The 13,312-nt window shown below is 39.9% G+C and overlaps 1 protein-coding gene across 1 annotated transcript; it reads left to right on the top strand.

Annotated features, from left to right (window-relative positions):
* Positions 1–487: 487 nt before the first annotated feature.
* On the top strand, positions 488–11,778 carry AGXT2 (alanine--glyoxylate aminotransferase 2; the record flags this gene model as incomplete). The annotated part of the gene is made up of 14 exons (XM_084305125.1): positions 488–542; positions 1,683–1,768; positions 2,140–2,324; positions 2,631–2,754; positions 3,855–3,949; positions 5,065–5,158; positions 5,697–5,790; positions 6,848–6,948; positions 8,055–8,147; positions 8,975–9,107; positions 9,739–9,827; positions 10,791–10,940; positions 11,268–11,366; positions 11,668–11,778. 14 exons carry the CDS (start codon positions 488–490, stop codon positions 11,776–11,778), a joined length of 1,509 nt encoding a protein of 502 aa, XP_084161251.1.
* Positions 11,779–13,312: the final 1,534 nt, after the last annotated feature.

The following is a 13,312-nucleotide window of genomic DNA, read 5'->3' as shown; positions in this document are numbered from 1 at the left end:
AAGGAGTGGCGGAGACGAAGCGTCAGGGACTGACAGCAGCCCCCATTCCCCATTCCTCTGTGCCACTCGGGGGGGGGAAGGTGGAAGACAATTAATGAGGGAAGGTGTTTTTGTTGTGTTTTTAGTTTCTCACTGCTCTACCTTGTTAGTGATAGGCAATAAATTACATTAATCTTCCTATGCTGAGTCTGTTTTGCCTGTGATGATCACTGTTGAGTGATTTCCCTGTTCTAATCTCAACCCTTGAGCCCTTTCCATTCATTGTATTTCCTCCCCCCTTTCCCTTTGAGGATGGGGAGCGAGAGAGCGCTTGTGGTGGCGCTCAGCTGCCCCAAACCACCACACAAACAAACAAAAAAACACCTTTATTGTCCCTCGGGAGCCGCCTGGCCCCGCTGTCCCTCCCCACAGCTGCGGGACGAGCCCTCGGGGGCCGGGGCGGAGCGAGGGCAGCGGCCCCACTGCCCGGGGCCCCTCAGGCCGGTGCATGGCGGGCGGCATGGCGGCGCTGAGGCAGGGGGGCGGCCACCGGCTCGGCAGCGGTAAGGGCAGCGCCGGGAGCCGAGGCAGAGCGCAGCGAGCCCCCGAGGGACAGGGACAGGGACAGGGACAGGGACAGGGACAGAGTCAGGGACAGGGACAGGGACAGGGACAGGGAACAGGGACAGGGACAGGGACAGGGTGGCGGCATTAAGCCGGGGCAGCGAAGGGCTGAGGCGGTTCTTCCCCTGCCCTAGGGGTCGCCTCGCCGGGGGCTGCCCGCAGAAAGGCGTTTTTGCAGCGGAGCCCCGCGAGCCCTGGGCCGGCCGGGACACTTAGGGGCTGGGGGCAGCGATTCTCCCCGAAACGCCCGGATTTATCCTCGTAGAGCCGTGTTTGCGGGTGGGAGATGTGGACAGATCCCCTTGGAGGAGATCGACAGGCAGAGCTGGGTCCAAGACCCTAGGGCTTTAATTCACGTTTGTTGAGTCTGGACACTCGTGGGTCTTTAATTCGTTCAAGGCAGTGGCAGTGTGTCTGGTCTGTTTTGGGAAACTTGATTTTTCATTCATCTGATGTGTTTTAGGAAGCGTGTGAAACCTAAAGCACTGAAAAATAAAGGACATAGTTCTCCTCTGATGACATTAGTGATGCAGAAGGAGAACGACTGTTAGGGATGTGGAAGAATTATAATGTTCTCTGATTCCAGCTTAATTATACTTTGAGTTAAGCTGAAGATAGGACGGCACGGTGACTTGAGGATTTTGAAGTGAGGGTGGAAGGTGGGGACGAGAGCTGTAGGGGCCCTGAGCACCCCTGAGCAGCCCCGAGCCCCCCAGGACCTCCACCCATGTCCGTGTCCCTGCCTCAGCCATGCCACAGGGGTGTGCAGCCTCGCCACCAGTCCTGTCCCTGTCCCCATCTCCTGCATGGACCTTGGACCTGTGTCATTGCCTTGTCTCCAGCCTTGTCTCTGGTCTTGTGTCAGAAAATGATTTTTCTAAGATTTTCTCTGTCAAAACAAAGCAACATGTGTTTTGCCTTTCTGCAAACAGTTCTTAAGTATTTTGTTTTCCCCAAAGGAAAGCCCTCAAAGTATTTTCCTTGTCTGTAGCTTTTATTTCCTGTGAACAAGCTTATTGCGAAATGCTTTCAGATGTGCACTTTGGTACACGTTTGATAGTTCTGTTTCTATTTTGTAGTTGCCTTTAGGCAGCAGAAATGGAAAAGCACTGTCTCTGTACAAGCAAAAATGCCTCCTTGCAACTTTGTACCTGAAAAATACCAAGTAAGTAATATATCCTCCACCTGAATTTAAGTAAGACTCCACTATGAGATCTGAGTGATAGGCTCATCGGCTCATCTGCTGTGAAGTTTGTCCATTGAATAGGACTTCTGCTATTTGCTTGTTTGTTAGAACCACAGTATAACCTATAGATGCATTTGTGTGGCATTTCTGTAATTAAGGCTAAATTGTTGATTTGGAAGACTTCCAGGAAAAAATAAATGCAGAACAGCAGTCTTGTTTCAAAAGGTTGTTTTGCAGAGCGCTCTATGTGCCAGAATTTGTTAAAACCTGTGTTCTGTGAACTAGAGCTGTTCCATTAGTCTGGATCTTTAGAAAGCATGAACAGATACTGACTTTTTTATTCCCGCCAGTCCTATTCATATGAACGTATGTTGAAGATTCGTGAACAAAATGTTTCTCCGGCACTGAGAACATTTTACAAGAAGCCTTTGTTGCTGCATCAAGGATATATGCAGTGGTTGTTTGATTATGAAGGACGAAGATATCTTGATCTCTTTGCTGGAATCGTTACTGTCAGTGTTGGTCACTGTCATCCGTAAGTGTGTTTGATTTACACTACAAAATACAAGAAGAGATGCTGCTGATAGTTTTGTTCTTTCTTAATCTGTGACACAGTTAGCCAAAAAAACAGAACGTAATTCACTGGATTTTCATGCCTTATATATTAAGGTCATTTCCCACTATGTTTTGAAGAATTCATTCATTTGACCTATTTGCTCATCCATTGGGCAAATGGAGCAGTGTCTGTATTTTCAGCATTAGTAACAGAGGCGGGGGGTTGCGTGGATTTATACGCATACACTGAATGAAGTCCCTGTGTCTCTCCTTGTTCTACCTGCAGGAAGGTTACTATGGCTATCCAGAAACAGCTTGCTCGCCTTTGGCATACTACTAATATTTACATGCACCCATCAATCCAGGAATATGCTGAGAAGCTAACTTTGCTTCTTCCAGATCCACTTAAGGTACTTCACTTCTGACAGGAGCAGGGATGGGGAAAGCTTGTGTCTGTTTATTGAATGAAAATATTTATTACATACATAAATGAGAGCCACAACATCTGCAGCAAGAAAAACCTCTCCAGAGACTGTCAGCTAAAGAGAGCGTGATGACCCTCAAGGCCTTTTCTTTGATTTGGGTACAGACGAGCATAATAACACAGGCTCCTCTTCTGCTTGGCTCTCTCTCTTCAGTCAACACTGTTAAGGAGTGTTGACTGGAGAAAAATGACTGAAGGAACTGAGACGTTTTTAACTACTCTTATATGTAGTCAGCCCTAACTTTCTTGATCTCACAAAAATTAAGAGTGAAAAGTATTTGACAGTATTTTATGTAGTGAGCTTTACTGACATTTAAGTAAGTAAACCATATAAATGTCAAAATGTCATGTGCCGTATGCACAGAAACAGTAAGAAAAGTACTGTGTTTCTTCAGGTAAAAGAAAGTGGTCATAAAAAGAGACCTGGTTACCAGAAGTGTGTGAAGCTATTGCAGTCTTAAAAAAATGGAAGAAATTTCAAAAATAAATGTAAATGTAAGGCATCTGCATAGCTTAAGCAGGGGAGTGACTGTCTCAGTCACTTCTGAAAATTAAATTTAAAAGCAGTGACGGTAGGATTTGAGCTGTTTTCAAATCTTAGATTGGTGAATATCCCCCTTAATTCTCAGTGGAACCCAATAAGCAATGTCTTGTTTTCCACTGTTATTTCTCTGCGTTGCGCTCCTTGTAACTAACACAGAAGGGTATTTTGCAGCCAATTTTACTGGTCTGAAGGTTATTCAGTTAGTCATGCTCAGTTTGACCCAAACACTTCTATTTTTCTTTGAATCATTGTTCCATCTTAGAAGTGAGACGGAAAACCTGCAGATTGCATGTCTTAAAAATCTTCTGTACTATCTGGTGTCATCATGATCTTTGTTCCCATCCGTAGTCTATGGATACCACTAAATTTACTGCAGAAAGGTCACTTAGTGGCAGTGAAAAGTGATTCCTCATACTGTTATAAAGTGACATATAAATAGGTGGTGGCCGTGCACTGTACTAATCCTAAGTGTTCTTCCACAGGTGGTTTATCTAACCAACAGTGGGTCAGAAGCCAATGACTTGGCGATGTTCATGGCAAGGCTATATACTCGTAACTTCGACATCATCTCTTTCAGGTAATGGTGGTATGGTCGATATCAAACCCACTGTGTGTGTGATGAGTCTCTATATGCCTAAAACAAGAAGTAACTGCAGACCTGCTGAGGACACCCTGTTGAACAAAGAAAATTAAAACAGGAGTTCAAAATTTGATGCAGTGTGCTAGGACTTTTCTGCAGAGAAGGCACAATCTGTAATTTCTGCTTTTCTGACTTAGTAAAAAGATCTAGTCTTTATGTTCAGGCTGTGCTTCAGTGGACCTTCATTCAGGGTCAGAGCAGGCTTCAGCAACTACTGCTCTCTACCTTTGTTCCACCCCTGCAGTGCTCCACTTCATGGGAGCACCTCCGGAACAGCGGTGCAGTGAACCACAGCAGGGAACTGGTCTGGCTGAAAATTATCCGGAGGAAAGGTTTTTTGGTTTTGTTTGTTTTGCTGCCGTATTTTTCTGCCAGATCCCTGAACCACAGTTCACTGCACAGCTACACTAACAGCCCTTCTGGCTTAACTACAGAGGTGGTGCAGGGGTGAGAGCTATGTAAGAACCAGTGTAAGCAATTCTTCTCTTTACTTTGCATCCAAGGCAGCCACAGATATTAGAATAAAAGACCTTGTTATATGGAACTGTATTTTTCTGCCATTCTGTTCAATGGAACATTGGGCATCCACCTAGCTTTTATATTCTCCTTAACAAACTTCTGGTTTGCTTATAAAACTATCAACAAACCACCACGTAGTTTAATGATTGGCAGCATCTGTTTGAGAGAGCAGCAGTTCCCATGATTCAAAGAAGAGAGATGTTCGTTCTGTGGGGCTCAGGTGCTACAGCAGAACTTTGTGAAGCGCTTGCATAAAACCTGTCTGAATTGCTGTCAATTCCAGTCCTCATTCGCTTCTCCTTGTGAACAATTACAGCATATGAAATCACAGGAAACCAATGCAGATGGACAGTCATGGACCTTCCAAGACCAAAGCAAAAAAAAAAAAAGGCAGTAGGAATATTGTTTTGAGCGTAGCAGCACACGCTTTTCCCAATAATTTATATCTCAGAGGCATGCCTTCTCAGAACTAATACTGCCACAGTCTCTTTTTGGAAATGAGTGATGTGCTTGTGCTTTGTCTGTTTGCACAGAGGAGCATACCATGGAGGAAGCCCTTACGCACTGGGATTGACATCTATTGGTCCTTATAAGCATGGTGTTGCCAATGGCTTTGGCTGTTCAACAGTGAGATTTTAATTTATTTTTTTAACAATCTAATGAACTAGCACTTTATTTGAACGTTTTGATGGTTAGCAAATTTCTATCTTCAAAGTTCTTTATAGTTACTAACCAAACTGCAGTGTAGCTATTCCTGCAGTGTAGCTACTACTCTGCTGTGATATCTGCCTGCCTTCCTGTATTTTGCAGGTTTTAACATGCTTTGCATTATTGAAGCACTACCAGCAACTCTGAAAATGTTGCCATTAATCTTAGATAACCTTAACTGCTGACTAACTTCAAAACTTAAATATCAGAAGAAAGGAAGTCATCAATTGAGTCGCTACTACAGGGATATCCTTGTGGGAGAAGCCTGCTATTATTCCACAAGTGTTCTTTGGAAAAGTCACTGGAACTAGATTTGCCCTTTGTCTCTAACCGCCTTTCTCTCTCTTTTTTTTTCTTTTTTTTTTTTTTTTTTAATTAGAGTCATTACTGGGTATGATTAACACATCTCCTAGAACGATGTTACCAAATCTGTAGCTATTTCTCTTATGCTTGACAGACAATGTTACCAGATGTTTTTCGTGGTCCATGGGGAGGCAGCAATTGTAGAGATTCTCCAGTACAAACTGTTCGAAAATGCAGCTGTTCTGAAGGTTGGTCAATGAGAAAAGTTATTTGGTTTTTAGATTAGAGAGTAATAGGAGGCTGTAGAAGGCAAAGTATATGCTCAGGTTATTTCTACCTCCTCAAGAAAGGTAAGCATTCCTCAGTAGACCTCTAGTTAGGGTTTGCAAGGGCAACTAATGAAAATATTGCAGAAATCATGGGTATCTGCTTCTCACAGAAAAAAATATGGGCAGGCAACATGCCATATTCTTTTTTTCTTTTTTTTTTCTTTTTTCCCTGAAAATCCTAGCCTTCATTTCAAGCATTTGTCAAGATCAGCTCTGGTATTCAAAAAGCTGTGGTTCTCAAACCTTAGTGCATCTGGAAGTACTATTTGTTGATTGATATTTTCTGCTGTTTTGGAGTAATATAAATAGTAAGGACAAAGTGAAGCCAGTGATATGAAAAAGTCTTTATGAGGCAGAACATCCATTCACATACAGTGTGAAAGCTCCTCTACTGCTCTCCAATTAACAAAAGTGATGGTATTTTTCCCCACTGTTTCAAGAGGCACTCTGTTGTTTTAATTCACATGCATAAAAAAATACTTCCTTCTTATCTTTGCCCTCCCCATTGAATGGATTAGCTATACTAACTTCTTTGTTCTTTATTTGTATACACTTATATGCAGCTGTATCCTCCAGAAGCCTTGTATCTGCACTAACATAATGTTCCTTATGTCTTATTCTGATGTTAATTGAACCCTGAAAAAGTTATCTGCTTATTCCTTTTGTTGATGTAGGTGTTTCACACTCTCTAACCTACAGCTTATTGTTACATCGTGTACAATTGCAGCCTGTATAATTTGTAACATCTCATTGTCTGGCAGCTTTGTCTTGCTGTTTTAGAACTGTTAGTCTTTATGGTATAAATAGTTTACGAGAAAATAAGGGACTCTCTCATGATATTTAGACACTTTTATGTATTTGAGAGGTGATATTTACCATATAGTCGGATAATACGTGTAGATGTGCACTTTCATATTTTGAAGTTGCTATTGTCATTTTAATTAAATTGTATTTAAAGTATTTTCCCTGTAAACAGGTGTATGTCATGCAAATGACCAGTACATTGAACAGTTCAAAGATACTCTGAACACTTGTGTGCCAAAGACAATAGCTGGATTTATCAGTGAACCAATTCAGGTAGGTAGTTTCGCATTTCTCAGTTGTGATATCACAAATATTATGAAATATTCAAATCTGGTGCTCTTTAGCTGCACCCTAAATATGGATGTCCATTGATTTTATGACTTAAACACCTTAAACATTTGGAAGAATGAATGCGCTCTCTTAAAGGTTCAGCTTTTGTCACTGATTTTGGCAGAGCTAGAATGTTACTCATAAAGATAAACGAAGAATCATAATTAAGTGTACCTGCTTTTTCTGTATTTAGATAGCATGTATGGCATGCACTATTGTTTTGTATCTCAGTACCTTCTTCCAAATCTCATAGTGCTTTTCTATTTACTATTTCTGTAAACTTTAGCACAATTTCCTTTCCACCTCTTCCCAGACATGTTCTCCACTGTGTTTTTAGGAGCTCTCTAGCTGGCCACAGTATTCATTCTCTTGGTGTTTCACCCCAGTTACAGAACTGCTGTATATGTATGTGGTTGTTAAATAGGAGGAATGGAGAATATATCTCAAGACCAGGAAAGGCAAGAAAAAAAATGTGAGAACTGTGACCAGAGAAAACTGGAGCTGCTCTGTTTTTGCTTTTTCCTAAGCCTTCACATGTTTTAGTCTAAGAAGCCATTGCAATCAAGGTATAGAGTAGAATTTCTGGAAACATGAACAGAAACTGAGGAAACGGTATTCAAACCAAATTTACTAAAGGAGGGATGTGAATTCTCTGTTTACGTTTATCATGAAACACAGTTTATGGATTTCTCAGTGTGCAGGTTTTCAAGGTACTTGTTTTGGCAGTTTATCTTTAATCCACTCTATCTTACAGTGGTCCAGTTTACAGTATGGCCTCACAGACATTTGTATGAACACAGCTAATGGAACAGCAGACTGCCCTGTGGGATGGGAACGTGTGACCTGAGCAGAAACTATCAGAAGCAGTTTCACTGCTGAAGACTGAAATTTAAGACAACTGTTTTGCTATTACCTGAGAGCTGCTGGTATTTTTTTCTTACTGTAGAAAGATAGTCACCCAGTAAAACCACTCTTTCATTTTCTGTTCCTAAAGAAATTTTATTTTTATTTTATTATTTATTTGTTTGTTTGTTTATTTCTCTTGGCAGGGTGTTAATGGAGCTGTTCAGTATCCAAAAGGTTTCTTAAAGGAAGCATACGAGCTAGTACGGGAAAGAGGAGGTGTTTGTATTTCAGATGAAGTAAGCTTTTTCACAAAAAACTCTAGAATTTGGGGTACCTCTGAAAATCTTTTTGAAAGAATCCACATGAAGGCAAACTTGAAGCCCTGGAAATAAAATAAGCTGTGAAATACATAGCATTTCACTTAAGGCTAACATGGTGCCTCTTTCCAAGCTTAGGTGCCTCACAGTTTTTACTGCCTTTATTCTGCAGCATGGTATACTAATTTTAGACATAGGTAAGGCTTGTACCAGGCTTGAGTCCTCCAGTTTTGGAAGAAGTCTAGAGTAAATTTACAAAAATACGCAACTAATAAATGCCAGCTGTGATGTGGTATTGTCACAATAACACTTACGGTTACAAGTGTTGTTTGCATACATTGGCAACTCTAGAACGGGGTTCTTTTGCTGTCCCTCTGCAAATACATTTCATAAATAAAATTTGCTTGCCTAAGGCCATTTTGAAATATTAATGAACTCTTCAAAGTGACTGTGACTGTCAAGCATTGTAGTGGTAGAAATCAGCAATTCTGGGACTGCAATTTTGAAATGTGGTAAACAGCTGCATTTCCTCTCCATTTTGAAATGGAAGCTGCAGCATATTTGTGCATTTCACCATGCCTAAGACATGGTGTGATGTTGGCTGTGTAACATGCAAAAGAAGAACCCAATTATAATAAATAATATTTTGTACAAAGCCACTTGAGTAAGGATCTTTCTACAATAGTTGATTCAAGGTATGGTTGCAGTGTAATGAAAATCAGCAAAAATTGAATGAAAAGAGAAAGAAGCCATATTGTAAAATGTGAGAAAGTGATGGGGGTTTTTCTGGATTTTTCCTTTGAAAGGTACAGACAGGATTTGGACGAACAGGCAGCCATTTCTGGGGATTTCAAACGCATGGTGTAGTCCCTGACATTGTTACTTTGGCAAAAGGAATTGGTAATGGCTTTCCCATGGCAGCTGTTGTTACAACAAAAGGTATAAGTGTTCTGTCCTGATAAGAATTAAAGTAGAGCAAATACAAAATGTACTATACCATAGTTACTTACTGGAGAGATGTGTATTCAAACAGCTGAGCTTTATTAATGATCTTGGTTTCAAGCTGTCTTTTGAGGTAAATGAATTGGTTTCTCATTACTGACTGGTTTTACTTAGAGCTCTGCTTGTACTAGTGCAAAGCTTTATTTAGATGGGGTAATTGCATAACTGAAACAGAGATGACCTTGTCACAGAAATCCTGAAAAGAAATACCTTGTAAGAAATCCTGAAAATCTTTGAATTTTCTGTTTTAATAACCAGTGCACTAAGAGAAGACAATACATTAGCCAGCTACTTGATTCGTATGAATGACTCACTGAGTCTGGTTAAGAAAATTTGTAGATGTTGGCCCAAGGAGACAACTGACTAGATTATTTTAAGGTGTGACCATTTTAAAGTCTGTCTTTAGCATCTGTTCAACTGTAGTTTTGGCAATATTATGGTCTGTCACTTTGGAGAATCAGGGTAGAAGCACAGCAATATTTTAAGTTAACACAGGTAAGTACTGTTACCAAATGTAAAACAACTGTAAGACTAATTAATGGTTTTTGGTTTTGTTTTTCTCTTCTAGAGATTGCAAATTCTTTGGCTCAAAACCTTCATTTCAATACATTTGGAGGAAACCCTTTAGCCTGCGTAGTTGGAGCTGCAGTTCTTGATGTAGGGAGAACATTATGAATTGATGTATTCCAAGCTTTTTCTGGATAAAAACTGCTTGCATTTGTTCTTATTATAAAGTTATGTGTGGACAATTTTGTAACTGTATAAACACATAAAGTATTATTTATGTATAGGCAGGGCACTTTATGTGTAGGAAAAAATACAAGTTCCTGATTAGTTCTACTGCAAAATTTTCATCCCTTTAGCAGGAGTAGGAGTCATTTGTAGTCTTCATCTTGGACATTACTTTGAACCTATCTGAAGCAAGTCTGAAGGGGTTGTCAGTTAGGAAAAAAATAAAATGGAGTTGAAAGAAAATGAGTTAAGGAAAAAAAAAAAAGGAAAAGTATCACTTTAACTTTTGTAATTCTTTTTCTTATGTGCATTTTATTAAAGTACACTTTAAGTTTGTAAATTAAGTTGTGCACATCAGTGCTGATAGCTGGTTGCATGTCAGAACTTTGATGAATAGAGCCGAGTATGAAAAATTGCATTTAAAAAGCATTGATGAGTGTTGATGAATCTAATTAAAGCACTCAAGCTGTTTCCTAAAAGGCTACCTAGTACCAATAGGTATGCCTTGTCAAGTTATATACTTACGGTGCTGGAGAAAGTTTTAAAATATTTTGGGTAAGATTTTGAAAATAATCCTGATGGTCAGGTATTTTTCATCTATGACTGTGAGCATGAATTACTGCAATATGATTATGGAATAACAAGTAAAATGTGCAAAAGGATGGAGCAGCATCAAAATATTATGTTCAGTTTTAATCTGATGCTATTAGTGGATTGGAAAAAATGAAATACCACAGTAGTGAAGGTTTTTAAATACCACAGTAGTGAAGGAACATAGTATCTGTGAGCGTGAGAGGATGATGTGTCATTGATCTTACAGGGTATTAAACAAACAGATGTGTTAGAAGCTTGTCCTGCAACATTGTCATTGTGCATCATTTTACCCAGGCTATTGAAGAAGATCATCTACAAAAAAACAGCGAGGATGTGGGAACGTATATGCTGCTGGAGCTTGCTAAACTACGGGATAAATTTGAGATTGTTGGAGATGTCCGTGGCAAGGGACTTATGATTGGGATAGAGATGGTGACAGATAAGGTTGATCATTTACTTTATTCCTTAATTCCTTTCAATACCACTGAGTGTTTTACTTAAAAAAGTGGAGTGAGAAAGCATTGCTCTGGCTAAAAATAAGCCAGAACATGCCAGCATTTCAAATATCTCACAAGCTTTGTGTAAACAGTGACTTGTGCACTTTAATTGCATAAAGCCATCTTAGAAAGCAGATTAAATTATGCAACTGATGTTTTCAGACAGAGATAGGAGTGGGATATATTGGAATAACTGGAATATGCATCTTTTTCTTAGAATTTATAAATCTAGAATTTTATAAATTTATCTAAGTTTAATGTTCACTTTCCATAGGACAGTCGCCACCCTCTTCCAACTGAAGAAATCAGTGAGATCTGGGAAGATTGTAAAGATATGGGTGTTCTGATTGGAAGAGGAGGACTCTACAATCAGGTATAGAACTTCTGGTTAAATTAACTATACTGATTTTGCCTGGTTTACAAACCAAGCAGGAGCTATTTGATTCTTTTCTGAAATTAGTGCTAGAACTAGTTAGAAACTAGTGCTCAACTAGTTCGGGGCACACTTACCAAAGAGGCCTTGGTCCCAGCTCTGCAGTTCTATTATTTTTCCATACCTATGGTTAGATTGTGTGGCAAAGTGTGAGCACTGACCTAGAAGGGCTGCTATAACCTGTGTTCTTTCCCTACAAGTATAATGATGTCTTTTTTTTTTTTTTCTTTTTCCTTCTCAGACATTTAGAATTAAACCTCCTATGTGCATCACTAAAAAGGATGCTGACTTCGCTGTTGAAGTAATTCATACTGCATTAGAGAGACACATGGAAAGAGTAGCTGCAAAGTAGACTCAACTTGTTTCTGTACATGAGATGCAATTGAATGAATCCATGATACTTGCCATCCAGACTCTGCACTAATCTACACAGGACAAGAAGAATCATAGTTTGAAGATAAAATGTGTCAGCATCATAAGACTACTCTTACAGAGCCAGACTTCAAATAATGCCTCTCATCTGTTTTGTAAAAATACTGTTCAGTACTACAGTTGTCTTTAACAATGCAACAGGTGACACTAGGACAGAGTGGTTTCATTCTGCTGCTCTTTGTTCCTTACTCTTTTCTTCTGCTGTTCTTTCTATCTCACTTGTTTCCTATGCACCAGCACACGTCCTCCACCAGGCTACTGTCACTCTGGAGGTGTTACAGGTACCACCATGGAGTGCCTCTTGCTCCTATGGCCTTGTTCCTGTGTCTCACAGCATTTGTTGTTTTCACAGAGGCAACACAAACGCCTTCTTAACTGAGCTTTGGCATGTGGTGGGACTGTTGCAGAGCCAGCTGTGACCAGTGCAGGGTAGTCCCTGACCACCTTCCACTGTGGTCACACCCACAGCCACCACAACCTTCCCTCTTACACTCAATACTCAGGAGCATTTGTAAAGACAGACAGTGATGAAGTATTTGACTTTATTTAAATAAGAAAAATAATTAACTCAAAGGTAACAATGCAGGGTTTAAGTCTCACCCTCAGTCCCACGATGTGAGATTTCACACAGTTATTTGGGCTAGGAACCACTCTGAGGAGAACATAAGTGCAGGTTTCAATCAGTGCTAAAGGTGTTTACCCTTACTACAAGGAAGCACTGTAATTTGTGCACACTAAAAGCACACACAAAAAAAAAATCTGTGCACACTAATTGTAAAGGGTCTAATTACACTCATTATTTTTTATATGGGGCTCTAATCCAGTCATCATCCTCTCCAAAAATGCTTTTATTTTCCTCCTGCTGCTTTTAGGATTGCACAGCACACCAATTAGTCATTTAGCAAGATGCAAAATCTGGCTGGGGAAATAAGGTGCAGCATTTCTTACATAACCACTTTTGGGGAAAAAAAAGAAGTTCATTACCTCCCTCACTCTCAAAAAAAAAAAATATATATATAATTGCTGGCTGTTAGCAAGAACTGTACATTAGTCATTTTACTTTGGTTCAAATTGTAACATTTGAATAATTTCTTACCACAACAATGGTACTGTGTTCTGCAATTTTGTCTGATGAGCTGAAATGTTACAGCAACTTGGATAAGGCAAGATCATTGCTTTTATCAGCTCTCAGGGTTTACTATCAGACTAGAGCCCCAACCCTCCCTGAGCATTGCATTCTCTAACTGCATTCACAATTTGATTTGTAAAGTTCTTTCCTACACTTACACTCCAAAATCAGGTGTTTGTCTCACTTTTTTTTTTTTTTTTAAGTGCTATTCAAGTTGAAGCAGATTATGCATTTAAACAGAGGCATAATACCAGCTCCCATTTTGTTTTTCATTAGAAATCAAAAGAATAAATGTAGACAGGTGTCTCTAATTCACACCATTCCC

Source organism: Netta rufina (assembly GCF_964035555.1).
Source record: "Netta rufina genome assembly, chromosome: Z".
Taxonomy (NCBI): Eukaryota; Metazoa; Chordata; class Aves; order Anseriformes; family Anatidae; genus Netta; species Netta rufina.
The sequence above is the reverse complement of the archived record's forward strand: the minus strand, read 5'-3'. Positions and strand labels throughout refer to the sequence as shown.